Raw genomic sequence first — 19584 nt, forward strand, 5'->3', positions numbered from 1 at the left:
GGCACACTTGTCTAGCCCATTTTGGAGAAGCTAATGAATAAATTGCCCACCATTATCGAAGCCTTGAACACCAATTGATGGTAAAGATTTGAACAAAGATCCCCATTGCTAGAAAGACACCAAAGAGTATGAATAAGGAAAAATCCCCTATCCACGTGATTGCAGAGATCCTCCACCTAGCCACTAAAGCTTCTCTGAGAACATCAACAAAAGAATGTCTAACAAAAAGCCTCTGAAAGCCACTCACCTTATCATGCTGCATGTCACACCTATGGATGTTTGTGGATCCACAATCAGCACAGCACAAACTAGGGTTCTTGATACTGACACCCAAATTGTGCCCAACTCATTACTCCATCATAGCCACGAGGTAGGACCGCCAACCTAAACTATGGACTCCCTCATGGGTTTGTAAGTCTTGTCTTTTCCTTCCTTTGAAAGCCTTCTCTAGGCACAAAAATCTGCCCCTCCCATTCGACCACAATTTCAAGCCAATACACCCTCCCACTACTCTAAGAATCAGATCCCCCCAATCCACCACCTCAAAGCCCTGACTTCCATCACAAAGCAGCCCCATCAGTTTCAAAACTCACAAGAACTCCTTCTTCAACAAGGATACAAACCTCACTGCAAATTTCGAAATGCAAAAGGCACATAAACCAAGATGATCCGTGTAAAATGCCTTTTGATCAACCTTAAAAGTGGAGTGAACACCCATACCACTCCCAAAAAAACTCAAAACCCACAAGAAAAGATTTTGAGTTGTACATTACTAGTAAAGGAAATTGGTTTAGGAATTGATAAAAAAATGCAATCAGGTGAAAGGTGGCAACCAGAGAGGATCATCGTGACTCCACCTCAATCATAGAAGTGCTAGTGGCTTTAGAAATTTTTTATGCAACAAAGAGTCCAATTTGTAATCACAATAACCATCACAAACAAAGAATAATTCAATAATAAATGGCAAGTTATTTTATACATGCTCTCCATTTAATATTAACAATACTTGAATGCATTAAACCTCATTAATACAACTACAATCTCGCAAGTAGATAATGGAGAAAAGCAGAAGATGATAAGAGGCAGTACTAGTGAACCAGGTTTCATCATGTCTTCCTATAACCAATACTCATATGACTAAAGGACATTGTCCGGTGTCCTAGTAATAGCCTCAAGCTGTCAAGTGCAAATACATAGGTTCAAGTATTGATAGCATTCATCTTATTATAACTTCTTTTTTTTCTTTTTTGTCAAGTGCAAATACATAGCTTCAAGTCTTGAGAGCATTCATCTTCTTCTAACTTTTAAAAAAAAAAAAAAAAAAGTCTTTAAATTGACCAACTGCGGAAAGTTCTAGATGATACTAGTAGGAGTAGAACCATATCCAAGTCACTCCTCCCAAGATTTTGCTTGAGTTCTTGCAAGGACAGGCATTAGACAGTGCCCTTTTCACATATAGAATATTAAATTTAAAGTGCGCAGCAAAAAGAAATTGTGCATATATGCATGCATTTTTTTTTCCATTCCACACCACACCCCACCCTCCCCACCCACCCCCGCGCGCGCGCGCTTGGGAAAGGGAGTGTGTGTGGAGAAAATGCCCCCATCTATGCAAGTACAGACATATATGCCAACTATAAAACTTACAATGGAATTCACATTAATAATTCGACTTGGAGAACCTCTAATAAGAGAAGGCAAAAGCAACATTGAAAGCAATGCTGGAGCCAAATGATTCACTTGCATGTGCTCTTCATACCCATCCTTTGAGAACTTTTGTGGTTCTACATACAACAAAGACAAAGTATATAATTTAACTAAGAGAGGAAGAGATGGTTGCCATTTGAGGTAAAATAAATAACAAAAACATGCACATATGAGGAAGAGGAAGACAACCATTCCCCAAGAAATATCAAATTTAAAAATTATCTAGTTTTGACTGCTGTTGTTATTGTTGTTTCTGAACAGGAGCAGAATTACAGAAACATGCACATATGAGGAAGAGGAAGACAACCTTTCCCCAAGAAATATCAAATTTAAAAATTATCAAGTTTTATCTGCTGTTGTTCTTGTTGTTTCTGAACAGGAGCAGAATTACAGTTCCAAGTTCTGAGTTATTTCCATTGGTTTTTTATGCAGTAGACTTTAGGAGTCAAAAATTGTCTAATTAGAAAGTTATTACCCAGGTTAAGTATAGCAATGGTATCTGATTTGGAGTCTTGGTTGGTTTAGGGAAATTTATATTCTTATGATTCACTTGTCTATTAGTTTAGTTTCCTATTTGGTATCAGATTCTTATTTTTAAACCTATTCCTTGTGGGTTAAGAAAGAGTCCTGTGTCTTTATAAATACCAATGTTAACAGGTTGTTTTCTAAGGCTTTTGACAAAATAATTTTGAGTTGTTTTGGTTAGGCATAGATCGGCCTTCTCTCTCTCAAATTGCCACTCATGATTGGCAAAATGAATATTCTCTCTTTTAAGCCTTAAAATTTCTGAAAAACTAGCTTTGCTATCATAATCTCTGAAAACTAATCTCCTAAGCCTTAAACACAATCATAGAACCCTAATCCACTACCTCTCCATGCTGGCAGCCAAGAAAATTTCAAATTTCCAAGCTGTCCTACCTCAATAATCTCATATGGCCACAAAATTTTTGGGGAAAGAGAAGGGAAAGGAAAATAATCTTTAACCAAACAATTTAATCCAGAAGTTTTCTACTTGTTGGCAACATCTAGAAAACGTTCTACATGACAAATCAGCCCACGCAGAGTACATATGACTTCTGGTGAGCAGAAAAAATAAATAAATAAATAAATAAGGAAATTGTAAGCGAGGCTGCCAACTTTCCAATGAACAAAGTATAAAACAAGCAAGTAATAAGATACAAAATGGAAGTTCCCTTAATCTTTTAGAATAAGGTGAACAACTGAGAGAATGGTTTCAAGTTACAGCGATAATCACAATAATGGGTTAGAGTGCGATAACATCATACATGTCTCACATTTCCATAGGAAGATACTGCTATCAAAGCAGTGAGATCTTTAAAAAAAACAAAACTTCTAGAAACTCACCAGTGCACATGTTCCGCCTAAATTCTCATATGATGTTTTTAATAATTTCAAGGAATTTAATTTGCCCTGGACATGAATAATGGATGTTGAATTTTACATTAGTTTCTAATTTGAAAATGATTTTGGGTGAAATAGTCAAAAACTAAGAAAAAAGTGTGGTTTGACACCAACTACATCCAGAACTATGAATATTGAAGTAAAGCAATGAACAGCCCACAGTAATCCATCCACCGTCACAGCCCATAACTACCTTTATGCAGAGCCCAGCCACAGCTAACCAAACACAGGATTTATGCTAGCCTAGCATGCCTGTGATTGAGTGGGATTTGATTTTTAAGATCAATAAAACTTCAGTCAAAACTTGGAAATTTCACAAATAAGCCCAGCCTAACCCAAGGGACAATACAATATATCACTTACTTGTACTTGCAACAAAGGACAAAATAAAACTCCAATATTTACTATCTGGTAGTTGCCAATGCAGACTACAAGAGGCAATAAAATCATATAAAGAGCATGCTTTAAGACCAATAATTCTTGATTTATGGTATAAATTTGTAATAGGTTCCATTTAAGACCCTTCATTCTCATTACTACCAAGTCCAAGTTTAATCTTTCTATAGTTTTTTTTTACAATTTATACAACATAGGTATTTTTGTAAATTCTATATATGCTAGATATGGTATGCAGCATTTGCCACAATGGACCTTTCTTAGCAGTCTATAGACTTAGTTACATAATTATATTTGTACCTTTATATGTAGTCCTTAGTTTCAGTAAGTTTTGTTTTACAAGTCAAAAATTCTACCTAACATCCTAGTTTTTTATTAGAATTACAGGTCTTCTATTAGTCTTCGTATGTGTATGTGCTCCATCAATTTTAATGAAGAATGAATTTGAATAAATTTTCCAAAACAATGATGTTTTGAAAAGATTATAGTCCAAACAAATGAGGTGACGAACATGAGCAATGTCAATGAGATGCCTAACAATTCAGTATTCATAAATTATGGATCATGACCCACATCACCTCGGCTTTGTCAATCTCGCTTCTCCACTTAATCCCACGACTTGTTTTTAATTCCTTTCATGTTGAGAGACTTTAGCACGTAGAGATAGTAGTTTATTCACTTTAGAAGAGGTGATCTTCCAGGAAATGAGGAGTTGGAGACAAAAGATAAAATTTAAGTGGGTAAAAGAAAGTGATTGTAACTCCTCTTTTTTCCATAGACTAGCCAATGGAAGCAAGAGGAAGAATCTGATCAGGGAGCTGGATTCGGGGGATGGGAGGAGTACCAATGATCAGCATCTGATATCTTTTATGATTACTAACTTTTCGCAATTTGAATTTGGAGGATAGTCTTAATAGACCTATAATTGCGGGGTTAGATTTTGGATCCTATCTCTGCTGATCAATTGTATTGGCTAGAGAAACCTTTTGATGAAGGGGAAGTGAGGGGTTTTTGGGATGGATAGAGATAAGGCTCCGGGTCTGGATCGGTTTAACATGGCATTCTTCCAAATACTGTTGAGAGACAGTTAAGGCTGATTTGATGAAAGTTTTCATTGAGTTCTATGTGAATGAGATTCTAAGTAAGAGTATCAACTCTAAGTTCATAGCTTTGGTGCCTAAGAAAGCTAAATCTTCTAAGGTTGAGGACTTTAGACCTATTAGCCAGGTCTCTAGCATGTATAAGATTATCACTAAAGTCATAGCTACTCAATGATTCTATTTCTAGAGCCCAGAGTGCTTTTGTTGGGGGAAGACAAATAGTGGATGCCATCCTGGTGGACACCCATAGGAATAAGAATAGGGGGTTTGTTTTTAAAGTAGATTTCGAGAAAGCTTATGACGAAGTTAGTTGGAGCTTCCTAGATAAGGTCTTCGTGAAAAAGGGTTTTGACAAGCAATGGCATAGGTGGATTAGGGGATGTCTGTCTAATGTGTGGCTTTCAATTATTGGTAATGGTGAACCTAAAACTTGGTTTATTGCTTTGAGAGGCATTAGACAAGGAGACCCGTTATCCCCCTTTTTGCTCATACTTGTAGTTGATGTTTTAAGTAGGATGGTGGATAGGGTGGTTGATAAAGGCTTGGTTAAAGGATTAAGTGTGGGGAATGAGGGGGTGGTTGTTTCTCATCCTCAATTTGCTGATGATACCATTTTCTTTCATGACGATCATAATTTTCATTTAGAAGAATTTTGGGTATTCTTAATGTTTTTGAGAGAGTTTCTAGACTTAAGATTAACATGGGGAAAAGTAGCTTAGCAGCCCTAAATGTACCCGATGAGAGGACTAGAGTTTGGGCAGTAGACACAGGGTGTTGTTTATTGGAATGGCCTCTAACTTATTTAGGGGTTCCATTGGATGGGAATCCTAGAGGGGCAGATTTTTGGAATCCAATAATGGAGAGGATTACGAAGGGATTTGTTGGTTGGAAGGGTGCTCTTTTCTCTCTTGGCAGTAGAATTACGCTTATCCAGGCTTGTCTCCCTAGCATCCATATGTATTTTTTTTACCTATTTTTAGAATTTCAATAGGAGTCGCTAACCAGATTGAGAGAATTATGAGGGATTTTTCATGGTCCGGTCGTAGGGACCATTTAGCAAACTGGGGGGAGGTTTGTTAGTCTAAGAAGGAAGGGGGGTTGGGCCTTGATAATTTGTTATCTAAAAACACCGCACCATTAGCTAAATGGTTGAGGCACTTCCCCTTGGAAAATAATTCCCTATGGCATAAAGTTTTTTTTTCAAAAAGACCCATGGCTCGGGAACGATTCTTTTTCCATTTCTTTTCCTCGCCCTTTTAGATTGTGCTCTAAGCCAAACAGAGTTATTTCTTTCTTTGTGGATAATGGGAGTGGCTGTCCAATCACTCGAAATCTTCATTTTAGGAGACCTCTAAATAATTGAGAGATGGTGGAGTTGTCTTCCTTGTTGTCAGTATTGAACAATGGAAAATTATCCTTGGGTAGGGATGTTCGTTCTTGGTGTCTGGATCATTCAGGGGTCTTTTCTTGTAAATTATTCTTTTAGTTTTTGACCTATTCAAATTATCCCTTTCCTCTTTATTCAGTTCTTTGGAAGATTAAAGTCCCCCATTAATTAAAGCATTAACTTGGTTGGTTGTTCTTAACAAAATTAATACCAATAACTTGCTGCAGATTAGGAGACCTTTGAAGGCTGTCTCTCTAGATGTTTGCGTGCTCTACCATAGGAATTCAGAAACAGCCACTCTCCTCTTTTTGCATGAAGGATTTGGAATAAATTGTTCAGTTTTATGCAAGAGAGTTGGTCTGCCCCTATTTTCAGTGGAAGAATTATTAATCATTTCTTTTGCAGGCTTTGGTAGAAGGAAGGATAGGGCAGCTCTATGGAAGTGTAGCAAGTATGCAGTTTTATGGGGTATTTGGTTGGAACATAATGCACAGATATTTTTCCAGGAAGAAGTTGAATTTGTATTTAGTGTGGGAAAAGATTCAGTTCTTGACTTCTTTTTGGTATATCAGGTTTGGAATTTTTAGAGAAGCTAGCTCTCAGGACTTAAATAGGAATTGGAAGAATTGGTTGGATTGATTTCTGTGTTTTAGTGTTTTAGTTTTTCTGGTTTGTTCCAGATTTTTTTGGGAGATGCCTTTTCTCCCCACTTGTAAATTCTGTTCCTCTTAATGAATTTCTTTTGCTATCAAAATATATTTATTTACTCCTAATTTCCATCATTTTTTCAAAATTGACATTGACGTCAAAATGTACATACTTTTCAAGCCTCAAAATTTTAGTCAGCATCAATATTTAAGACCTTGGGTTAGGAATCCAAATTTAACTACAAAGAAGATCGCCTCATTTTATAAGGAGTTGTGTTCGGAGAAGGATCATGTTAAAAGAATTCGTGGAAGGTTTGGAGTGGACTTCAAAACGGTAGAGCCATCAGATTGGATTGAGAAACCTTGTAAGGAGCAGGTGGTTAGGGAAGTCATTTTGAGATGGATAAGGAGAAGACCCTACCGCCAAATGGTTTTACAATAGGTTTTTATTCAGAATTGTTGGGTCATCATTAAAGAAGATCCGATGAGCTTTTTTTAATGGATTTCAATTATGGAATTATGGGAAGAAGTGCTGATTCTACCTTTATTACCTTGGTTCCTAAGAAGGATAAATTCATTAAAATGAGGAATTTTAGGCCTATTAGCCTAAAATTAGAGTGTGATTCTTTCTAAGGTGTTGGCAAATAGGAAGTAATATTTAGGATGTTGTCGTTTCTAGTTACCAAAGTGCTTTTATAGGGGATGTTAGATTTTGGATGCAACTTTAGTAGCCAATGAAGTTGTGCAAGATGTGAAGAGAAGTAAAAGGACTTTAGGTTGTCTTTCAATTGGATTTTGAGAAGGCTTCTAATAAAGTAAGAGATTTTTAGACCATGTGCTAAGGAGGAAAGGTTTTGGTCATTGATGGAGGGGGTGAATTAGGGGTTTGGTGACCTTATCCATTTTCTCAGTAATGGTTAATGGTCATCCTAAATTTTGGTTTAATACTTCAAGAGGGTTCATCAAATGATTAGTTTTTTTTCTTTTGGTTTTTGGTTGTTGTTTAGAGTAGTTATAGGTGTTCACAGTAGATTTTTTTTTTATAAGAAAAGAAAGTATATCAGATAGAAAGAATAGAAGGTACAACGTGGGGGGGCAAGGAGTCCACCAAACAAAAATGGAATAACAAAAGAAAATAAAAAATAAAAAATAAAATAAAATAAATAAAACAAAACAAAACAAGATCCCAAAAAAGAACTGAACAAAATTAACCAAGAAACCCCCTTTTCAGACCCTTCCCATCATAATTTACTGAACTTCTCAAATTCGCTAATTCCCTTTCACCCTTCACCTTTCAACTCTTGCCACCATCCAAGCCCACTACATTTCCTACAATATCACTCAACTTTAAATCCATTTCATCCATAAGAATTTGAGCTTCTATATCCTCCCTTCGAACTCTCCTCCACTAGTGTGGGCAAAATTCCATCCCTACGCTAAAACTGATTCACCAACCCATCATCATGAAAAATAGAAACGCCCTCCAGACATTCCAATAAGGGTGGATGAACAAAAGATAAATCCCCTAATTCATCACAAGAGTCAAAATGTACACATATTGTTCCTGAATCTCATCCAAACAACAACCCCCCAGCACAGTCAAAATCGCTATTATCATCACTTTCTAAATCTGAAAAATCCTCCCGATTCTTCAACTCCTTACCTTTTCTAATCTCATTAGAACCTCTGACATTCTTCTCAACTTTAGGAAGTTCCAAAATACTAGAATCTCTCCTTAGTACCTTTGTAGTCGACTCATTGAAATTTTCTCTCTTATCTTCGAATATCTTCTTCATATCAGTACCCCCACAAGCCGCCTTTCTACAAGCATAACCTCTTTACCTTCAAATTACTAGTATGAGGATGACAATCATCAGATTTCTCCCCCAACCCCACTTCTTTTTAACTCTTTTCAACATCACCTTCCATCTTCTCCGGTTCTCCCCCAACCCCACTGATGTCATTAAGGATATGTATAATAGATTAACAACCAATGTTAGGACTGAAGGAGGAGAGTCTAAAGAATTTTCAATCACAATAGAGGTACATCAAGGTTCTACATTGAGTCCATATCTTTTAGCTTTAGTGATCAGTGAACTCACTAGGAATATCCAATATAAGATCCCATAGTGTATGTTGTTTGCAAATGATATTATTCTAATTGATGAAAATAGGAGTGGAGTAAAATATATATTAGAACTATGGAGAAAAACTTTAGAGTCTAGAGGCTTTAGAATAAGTAGGAATAAGATGGAATATATAAAATGCAACTTCAGCCACATAAGGGGGAATATTGGAGATAAGATTAAAATTGATAATCAAGAAATTAATAGTGGTAGTAGAATTCGACACCTTGGATCTATCATACCAGCGGAAGGAGAGATCAAAGAGAATGTAATAGATAGAGTTAAAGCAGGTTGGGGAAAATGGAGGAGTGCTTCAAGATGCTACGTGATCATAGAATACCCTAAAATTAAAAGGAAAGTTTACGGACGAATATTAGACGACCATGCTATATGGGTCAAAATGTTGGGCAACTGAGATACAAAACATCCAAAAAGTAAAAGTTGTAGAAATGTGAATGCTAAGGTGGATGAGGGGTAAAACTTCAACGAATAAATTAAGGAATGAACATATTACCAATAAGGTAGGCATAACATCAATAGAAGATAAGATAAGAGAAGGGCGATATAGAAGGTTTTGGGCATTTGAAACGTAGGCCAATTACAGCTTCAGTGAGGAAGAGTGATTAGTGAGTTAGTTATTGTTAAGGAGAGTAGAAGGGATAAAGGTTAACCTAAAATAGTGAAGAAGGATCTAATAGATCTTAAGCTATTATGGCCCTGGATCTTGTGAATTGGAGAAAAAGGATTAGTTGTTGTTTTTGTTGTTTTATTTTAATCATATTTTAAATTCATAATCCGTTCTTTCACTATACAGAAACAAAAACAAAAACAAAAACAATGCCAAATAGGCCCTTAAATTCCATCCAAAATTGGTGCTTTTATTTGGTCTTTATTCCTTTGCGAGGTTTATACTAATGATTGGCTCTAGGTTTGTAGACTTTCGAAAGCTCTATCTATATTAATTTGATTCTTTGTTACCGAAGTTGTTAAATGAACGTTCAATCAGTTTTGCAATGTCCTTTTTCTTAGGGCATTTGGTGCAGGCTTTTGGTGTGTTTGGCAAGTAATGGATGTTCCCAGCATCTTTATTTGGTTCTCATAAAGAAGTGAAAAAACTTTGTAGATGTGCGTGAAAAAATACTTTGGAGATGTGCTAATTTTGCTATTGGAGCATAGTTCTAGAAAATTTTTAAGGGAGGTTGATAGATCCAAAGTTGGTGTGAAGTATAACTCTTTTTTTTGGTTTCTAGAGGTATGGCTTATTGATGTGCAATGAAACCGGGGAACCTTGTTTTTCAGATTTTTTTTTTTCAATTTCTTTTTCGTTTCAGGAGGATTGCTTGTCCTTTTATGTGTTGTAATTTTCTTATTCTAATATTTTTTCTTTTTTCTAAAAATTATAACTTTTATTAAAACAAAATGGGGCTCAAAAGCACTCCGATGCCATTTGGTACATTATTTCTATCTTCTTATCATAATTGCATTTTGGTGTTTTGTCCTCAGGTGGTGGTATTCGGCCCTCAGTTTGGGATTTTATGGGCTTATTTTTGTAATTTGGGACAAACTTGATCACTTTAATTGGTCTCAAAGAGAGTACAAGTCTAGTGAGAACACTCAAGCCTAGGCTCCAAGTTTAACTTAGGCACTAAAAGAATCCAGTGCCCAAGTTGTGTGCTCTATCAATGTGGCTGTATTCAGCTTGTTTTTGACAGATAATGAAAGAAATAATTTCAGATCTCTTACTTTGACAATTGCGGCATGTTCCCAAGACCAAACCATTGCCTGACCTAGATTCCTTCACCATCGTCAAGAATCTCACAAAACCAGCTCTTACACTCTGTTACAGGCACCGATTCAAAGGCATATATCTCTGAAAAGCCTCAGCTTTCCCCAGTTACATTAAAATTCCTTCCACTTAATAACCTTTTGTCAATCATTAAATCCTCGCTATTTCAACTAAGCTTCAGCCTAAAACCATTGAGCATCCCTCAACAGGGTCCCATTTTCCTATTATCAACATGTGCAAGTGCTAAACTAGAAAGATCCTACAACATTGATCCCTATTTCTAGAGAAGTTGATCCCTTGCATTCAAACCTGAACCACCATTTTGGGAGAATAAACAGTTCTGCACTCACCATTATGCCAAGTAATAAAATATATTTACTCATTTATATCATAAAAATGGTAATGGTGTACAAAAGAACAAGTTGCTTGAGGACAATTGGTAATTAACCTAATTAATCTCATAGAATGGGTTCACCAAGAATTAATTGAAGTAACAATCTAACAAAGACAACAATGATGTCGAGGAGGAGGAGAAGGATACAATGGCATAAACAAAAACAATGAAGATAATGACAAGATTGAAGGCAACACAAGAACCTATAAATCTATGAGAAAAGCTTTTCTTCTTCTGTTTATGTGGCTTGAGATCTACCCAAAAGGACAACTCCAATGCAAACCTGTTTCTATGAAACATCTGAAATTTTAAATTTTTCATACCAAAATTGATAAATTTCAAAATTTTGGCTGAAAATTGTGGCTCCAACATTTCCATCCTAGTTTCATATTGAAGCATTGTGAGATCCAAAACTTCCACCATATTCAAATGGAAGGCCAAAACATAAGACCTTGATTATGAGTAAACAAAGCTATTTGCTCTTGAAGCAAACATTTCACTCCTGAAAATCATTAATTTCAAGAAGATTTAGCACCGTTTCAATACATATCCGCAGGAATTACAAATCAGTCCAAAGGTATGAAGACAAAAAAAAGCTAGACTTAACAAGCCAACAGGCACAATATTTGGAATTCTATTAAAGTTGAAAGCCCTAATAGTAGTCAGACTTCTTAGAAGAGCCACCTGAGGCCTCAATAATGGGTCTCTCACACTGTTTAGCTGAAGGTGACTACTAGGTAGCTAAGGTTGGATGAGAACAAAGCTAATGGGATCTTGGTGCCTGTGTCGTTTTTTGCAAGAGGCTATGGATATGTTCCTCTTTTGCAGTTGAAATAAAGAGATCCCAAAGAAGTTGATGAGGAAATAGATTGGCAAAAAAGAGAGTTAGGTGTTTCCACGGTTAAATGTAATTATGTAACAACCTAATGCACAAGGCTCCCATGCCATCAAAAGAGGTCAGGGAGGGCAAGACGTATGCAGTCATACCTCCATGCTTAGAGAAACATTTTCCATATATGAAAATATTTAATTTCATTTTCAAATGATTCCACACAAACCCATACATAAGAAGGAGCATGTACCAAGCTACAAATAATAAATAGGACTCACATGGTTTCAGGAATGAAAATATTAAAAAGGATGTAAATTTGAACACGAGCAGATTCAAATCACTAACCTCCAATGGAAAATATCCCGGCATTATTAATAAGAACATGCAGAGGTCCCAAACGTGCATTCCAATCATCAGCAAATCTCACAACAGAATCCAATGACAGAAGATCAAGTTCCATCACCTTGGAAACACGAAATTTCTTACAAAGTCAACAATCCTGCTGCTCAGAGTCTACACGTCAAATACAGGCATATGCACACCCAAGAAAAAAACAGAAATCTAAAGCCTCAATGATACACATATAACTTGTTCAGGGACACCCTAAGAATGAGCATAAAAACGTAAAATATTGATGATAGTTGGCACATGGAAATGACTCTTATTCTCCAACTGTCCAATCAGATAGAGTTTCAGCTGAAACTGTTCTCCAGAAGCCCAATTGGACAGATATAAGCCAACTTTTATCAGTCTGACATTCCAAAAGAAGAAGAAGAAGAAGAAGAAGATGATGATGATGATGATGATGATGATGATGACCAAACCCTCAAGAGACATATAAAACCGAAACCCATGTTGTTCATATTCAATGTTGAAAAAAAGAATTCAAACACCTCAATGTTGAGAGGAAGACCCATTCCAGACCATTCAGTCTGCCACTTCCGAATCAATTCATAAGCCGCCTTGGGGTTCCTCACTGCCATAACTACATGCGCCCCCGATTCTGCCAGTTGCCTTTCCAGTACAAACAACTACTTCAAATTGTCGTTCCCACAACATTAAAAAAAAAAAAATTACACAAGGAAAAAGAAACAGAAAAGGGCCCAAACGCCGCGAGACGGTCGAGGACCTGGCGATTTCAAGGCCGATGCCGCTGGTAGATCCGGTGACAATGCAAGTGAGATCGTTAATTGGAGGGAGAGGGAGGGGATTCTGCAAATGGCTGGCCAAAATCCTCTGGAAAAGCATCTCGTATATCACATACAGCCAGCCTCTCAGCCACTCGATCCATCCCAACCCCTTCTTGGCTCTAGAAGGAGGCAGCGGCGGCGACGAAGACGACGACGACGAAGAGCCCATTCTCACTCTCTTTAAGTATCTGTAATTACAGATTGATATAAATAGTAACAATAATATTAATAATAATAATAATAATAACAACGAGAAAAGCGTGCAGGGCTCTGTAGTAGAGTAGCCTCTACCTTCCCACTCTTACAAGGGGGCGTTTGCTGTTTGTAGCGTCGATCTTTCCGCCAGCTACAGTAACCGTCAAATTGACCCTGAGTTGACCCGTAGCTGAGCTAGGCAGTTGAGTTTTTTCCCATTTTATTATTATTTTATAATAAAATATTTAATAATACTTTATTTAAGAAAAATTTCTCCATTTTAAAGCTTACGTATACTCCTTTATTCAATAATATTTTAGATTTTTTGTGGTAAGACTTCTCTGACGCATGGCAAATCTCGGTAGATCACCCAGCGAGATTTGCTATAACTGCTCCTTTCTCTTTCATTTCACAAATGCGGAGAGAGCAAAGAGGAATAATTGAATCTAACATATGCCAATTTGCTTTCAGGGAAAAAAAATTATATAAATAAACTAAAGCTGGTTAATGAATAATTGAATATGACATATGCTTTTTTAAATTTATATTATATATAATTAAATTGAAAGGATATGACATTCCATAGGGATGGAAAGTGCTCTTGGTGATCTTAGCCGTGCATTTGGATCCCGCTCTTTTTGACCACCCTCACCTCTTCAATCCTTGGAGATGGCACCTCTCTTAAAAAAGGTTGTACCCAGTGCACAAGGCTCCCACTTTGAGTGTGGTCTGGGAGATGGCACCTCTCTTGATATGCCCAAAATAAGCCAGCTCATAAGAACAAGTCAACAGCTAGCCCACACCCCCCAAGTCAAACCCTCTGGTGAGAGCAATCAACTCCAAGCCAATAAAGAGGGGGAGAGATCCACACCAGCGGCTTAAATGACTAAGTGATGCACGCAAACACTTTATGACCTGAGAGAAATTCACACCATCGCGCAATAAAGACGGATCCACCCAAGGGTTAACTCCAACCCCTATAAGAAGGGAGTTAGGGAAGAGACCAAGGTAAGTAATTTAACCTATTTTACTATTGCATTCAGCCTCTCTAGAGCATCCCTCTTACTTAGGCATCGGAGTGATCCCTTAGAGTACACCCGGGTCCTCCAAGTCTTTTCTATTTTCTATCCTTTTCAGGTCACTGGAGATTTGGGAGCATTCATATTGGCCATCACCGATTTTATCCCACAACAGTTGGCGCCCTCTGTGGGAACGCTCATGAGAGGCACACATCCTACTCCACCTCCGGTGTTAAAAAAAAAAATGTCAACCTCACACAGCTCTAGCTCTAGCCCCGCCGGAAAAAAGTCAGCCCAGTCAATCCACTCTATACCCGCATACCCTTTAGGAGTCACAAGGGAGGAGTTCCTCGCCTTCTAGAAGAAAATGGAGGACATGCTCAACCTACTTTTACACCAAAAGAGTCAGGAAGGATATGCCCCACTTCAACAACAGGTGAGTCCCAATCCAACCCGAAAAACATATCAACCGAAAGAGAGCGAAGAGAAAACTTTCCCTACCAAAAAGGCATAAGACGCGAACAACGTAGATATCAACCAGCAGAAAAGATCCTCAGAGCTGGAGGAAAGGATCAAGAAAATATAGCAGACAGAAAAGATGAAGAAAGAAAGCAAGACCAACCTCCTCTACGGAGAAACATCTTGTTAGCTTTACCGTGATCCCAAGAGGGGGGGTGAATTGGTATTTTTAAATTTTACCTCCTAGGTATTCCTTTCTAACAACAGTATGTTCACAAGCCTAGGGTCAATCTAATGCAATTAATGTAAATATACCTGAAATTAAATAAGGCAGTTTAAACAATCATATAAGCACTAGAAAGCAGTAAAGAGAGGATGACACAGAGATATGTTATCGAGGTTCGGCCAACTGCCTACGTCCCCGCCTTGGCTAACCAGCACAAGGATTATCACAATACCTTGCTCATTTAAACGGGTGGAGCGGCACCTATACAAACCAGGTCAAATTAACACAGGGCTGACCTCAACCTTTACACCAATCCTTACCGGGCTGGATTACCGCCCCCTCAGGCCACGCCTGGAATCTCTCAGATATACAATCACAAGGTACAATACAGGAGTGCTTTCACATAAAGCAGATTTGTACCACAAATGCGCACAAACACAAACACCACAGATGATTTAAAAAGTAAGCTCTGTGTGGTCTAAGTATGTCAACTCTCAACTATGTTTTCTATCAGTGTAGCACGTACGTGAGAGTGTCAATAATAATCTGTGTACTTCAAAATATTCAATCAAGCGTGTTCACACAGAATATCAAATAAGCCTCAACATAATCAATCAATAGAATGTGTCAATCATACAAATGTGTATATGCTTGGATTGCAAAATAGATAATCTTTGTTTTCGGTAGATGATATATATACTTGTATAAATAATACCACAAAGATTGATATATCACACACACAAATATCTTTTCACAAATATATCAATATGAACACCACAAGATATTTGGATATGTTTGAAAGTATTTTTGCAATCTCCAAACAAAAACGAACTTCCTAAGATATTGCAACGAGAATGCAATACTTGGGATGGCACAACAAGTCTTTCTTAGGGCAGGCTTATTGCCAAAGTCTCCTTAGAAAACTTAGGTTATGCTCTCAAAAATCGATTCAACTATGCAACAATATGGAGAGCTAACCTCTAAGCAATGATACTCAATATACTTACAAATGATTTAGATAGACGAAGAATGTAAGCTTGAGTAGGTTTCAAAAGAAGTATAAGTAATGAGAGGCAAAAATAAGTATTTTGGCTTGAGAGAGATTTTCTTAAACTTTTTCGCTAATCGGTGCTTAATCCACCAAATGAAGGAGTATATATAGACATGCTGAAAATTTTGACCGTTGAGGACTTATTAGGGATTTTTGGGAAAGTTTAATGACACTTAAGATATTTTAACCCTGTTTAAAAAATTATTAACCGCGGTAAAAATAGGAGCAACCCGAGAGGTTCGGTCGACCAAAAGTGTTTCGGTCGACCGGGACTCAAGTAGCTCGGTCGATCGGGGGCATTTTGAACTGAGTGGTCGGTCGACCGGGAAAGGGCGATTTTCAAAAATACTGAGGTTCGGTCGATCGGGGCCTTTTTGAACTACAGGGCTCGATCGACCAGGTTGTTGGGAATTCTCCCAAGACCCCTCGGTCGACCAGGTAGCTGTAGTACAAATATGGTCGGTCGACCGGGAGGTCAAAAAGTTGACTCCCAGGAGGTTCGGTCGACCGAGGTTAAATGACCTATAAGGGCTCGGTCGACCGGGCCTGGGTCAAACAGTTGACCCGGACTGGTTTCGGTCGACCGGGCCAAATTGAACTGAGTTTGCCGGTCAACCGAAAGTGCACCAAATGTGCATTTCGGTCCCTTCTTGTAACATTCAAACCCTATTCAAGTGCCTATTACATACAAGTGTAAAAGTGAGTGTCCTAAGGTCACTTGGGTCCAATTTGGAAACACCGAAAAAGTCTGGTGTCGATCGACCGATGGTTCACCCTTAGGTCTTTCTATGGTTCGGTTTGAGCTTGCAAATTAAATCATGCATGTGATGTGTGTGAGCTTATTACAAACCAAAAACCCTTAGTACAGACAAATTTCATTTAAAAACTATTACAATTAAGAGTATAAAATTGTCTTCAAGTCTTTAAGCTTTTCACGTGCCACTGAAGATATGCTAATATGAACCTGCACATGAACTAGATATTTATTAAATACAATTGTATTTGTCATTATCAAAACCAGGGTGTGACCTATAAGGTCAACACATCTCTAAGGTCCTTAGAGCCACTCTTCACAAGAGAACTGATGGAAGTCCCACTACCGAGTAGATTCAAAATGCCCACATTTGAAAGGTACGAGGGTCTCTCCGATCCAATCGACCACCTAAATACCTTCAAGGTGTTGATGCAGCTACAAGGCACCTCAGATGCCATTATGTGCCAAGCTTTTGCAGCAACCCTTAAGGGTAGTGCCAGAGATTGGTAGCAGACCTTGTAGTCTGGATCGATTGGCTCCTTCTCGGAGATGGAACAACTGTTCACTGGCCACTTCCTCAACAGCCGGAGGATCGTCAAAACGACATCCCACCTAATGAGTATGGTCCAGGGAGAGAGGGAGACGTTGAAGAAATTCATGAATCACTTCAACACCGTGACCCTGGAGATCCGCAACCTAGACATGGGGATTGCCTTGGCAGTATTAACCATGGCCCTTTAGCCCAGGAGCTTCCTGTACTCTATAGGGAAAAAGCCTCCGGTTGACATGGGAGAACTGATGGCCCAAGCATAGAAATGCATCAATCTGGAGGAAATGATGGACACCAGGGGAAATCGCATGAAGCTGAAAAGAAAAAGTATTAGTTGGGAGATGGGAGAATCCTCTAGATCCACGAAGAGGCAGGAGACTAGTACGCTGCTCACCAGCCCTAAAGTGAGAAGGCAATCTAGTAAGTTCTCCACCTATACACCCTTAAATGTATCGTATTTTGAGGTACTGATGCAGATAAGAAAGAAGGAGTACGTATCATGGTCCAAACCTATGCGGACCCCTTTACATAAATGAAACATGTCCAAATTTTTCCAGTTCCATAAGGATCACGGGCACGACACAGAGGAATGCATTCAACTGAAAAATGAGATTGAAACCTTGATAAAAAGGGGATATCTATCAAGGTTTACAAAGAAAGAAGATCCACAAAGGGAACCCCGCGAGCAAAGGAGACCCAATGCGAACAAGAAGGAAGAGCAGGTTATAAGGGAAATTGTGGTGATCTTCGGAGGATCCGCTAGTGGAGGTGATAATGGAGGAGCTCGCAAAAGATACGCTAAACAGGTGCTCTCAGCAGAGAGAGGGGAACCAAGTAGAAAAAAAAAACAAACAAGACGACGATATCATATTTGATAGTGGAGACGAAGAAGGGGTACAACAACCGCACGACGACGCGTTGGTGCTCTCTCTATTGGTGGCGAACTACAAAGTGAGACGGGTATCGATAGATAACGGAAGCTCGGAAAACGTTATATTCTGGTCAGTACTTGAAGGAATGAAGATTGGTAAAGAACGACTCAAACCAATATCAACCCCTCTGGTTGGATTTGGTGGAGATGTAGTTCATCCCATGGGGACGATCACACTACCAGTGACAATGGGGACGATCCTACAGCAAGTTACTTCACTGATAGAGTTTTTGGTGGTCGACCGGCCTTCAGTATACAATATCATATTGGGCCACCCTTTGCTTAATGCAATTCGGGATGTTACATCCATATACCACCTTAAAATGAAATTCCCTACGCCCCACGGGATAGGGGTGGTTAAGGGAGATCAAGCGGCAGCTTAGAACTGCTATGTTATGGCTTTAAAAGGGAAGATGGAGGCAAGAGAAACCTTAATCATGGAAGACTTAGAGGTAAGGGGGGAATACCCTCAAATCAGCACAGTAGACAAAGACATCGCGCGCGTACCTCTAGTGGCCTCTAGGGGAGATGCGTGCAGATCGGTAGTGACCTACCTGATACCTTTAGAGCCGAGTTGGGTGAACTACTGAATGAATTCATGAATGTGTTCGCTTGGTCATTCGAAGACATGCCGGGCATTGATCCCCCCATCATAGAGCACAGGTTGCAGGTGTACCCCAACCATCAACCGATGAAACAGAAGAAAAGAAGTTTTGCCATGGAATGAATCAGGGTAATTGATGAGGAAGTGACGAAGCTGGTGCAAGCAACTTTGTCAGTGAGATGAACAACCCAGAATGGCTAAGCAACGTGGTTCTGATGAAGAAGCCAAACGAAAAATGGCGCACCTGCATAGACTTCACAGACCTAAATAAGGTGTGTCCGAAAGACAGCTTCCCTCTCCCCCGAATCGATCAGCTAATGGATTCGACCTCTAGGCACGAACTCCTTAGCTTTATGGATGCCTACTTGGGATATAATCAAATCCCGATGCACCGAGTTGACGAAGAAAAAACATCTTTCATCACGGAGAGGGGGTTATACTGTTACCGAGTAATGCCTTTCGGATTGAAAAACGCAAGGGCGACGTACCAAAGTTGGTGAATAAGATATTCAAAGATCAACTCGGACAAACTATGGAGGCATACATAGACGACATGCTAGTAAAAATCTTAAAGGCAAGAGAGCACTGCAAAGATTTGAAGCAGACATTCGAGCTCTTGCGCAAGTACCGAATGAAATTAAACCCATCAAAATGTGTGTTTGATCTTCCGGTAGGAAAATTTCTCAGTTTTATGGTGACGCATCGAGGTATAGAAGCCAATCTGGACAAAATATGAGCACACTGCTTGAAATGGAGGCTCCATGGATGAAAAAGGAGATCCAAGTCTTAACCGGAATGATAGTCTCCC

The 19584-nt window shown here is 38.6% G+C and overlaps 1 protein-coding gene across 1 annotated transcript in view; it reads right to left on the reverse strand.

Annotated features, from left to right (window-relative positions):
* Positions 1–13286, reverse strand: part of LOC131157131 (dehydrogenase/reductase SDR family member FEY-like) — a 53596-nt gene extending 40310 nt beyond the window's left edge. Inside the window, exons 1-4 of the mRNA XM_058111041.1 lie at positions 12927–13286; positions 12691–12811; positions 12143–12260; positions 1648–1784 (exon numbers count right to left, since the gene is read on the reverse strand). Of these exons, the coding sequence (XP_057967024.1) occupies positions 1648–1784; positions 12143–12260; positions 12691–12811; positions 12927–13156 (606 nt within the window). The 5' untranslated portion in view covers positions 13157–13286. The remainder of the gene's footprint in view (positions 1–1647; positions 1785–12142; positions 12261–12690; positions 12812–12926) is intronic.
* Between the last annotated feature and the right edge of the window lie 6298 nt (positions 13287–19584).

Source organism: Malania oleifera, chromosome 6, assembly GCF_029873635.1.
Source record: "Malania oleifera isolate guangnan ecotype guangnan chromosome 6, ASM2987363v1, whole genome shotgun sequence".
In the NCBI taxonomy this organism is placed as follows: domain Eukaryota; kingdom Viridiplantae; phylum Streptophyta; class Magnoliopsida; order Santalales; family Ximeniaceae; genus Malania; species Malania oleifera.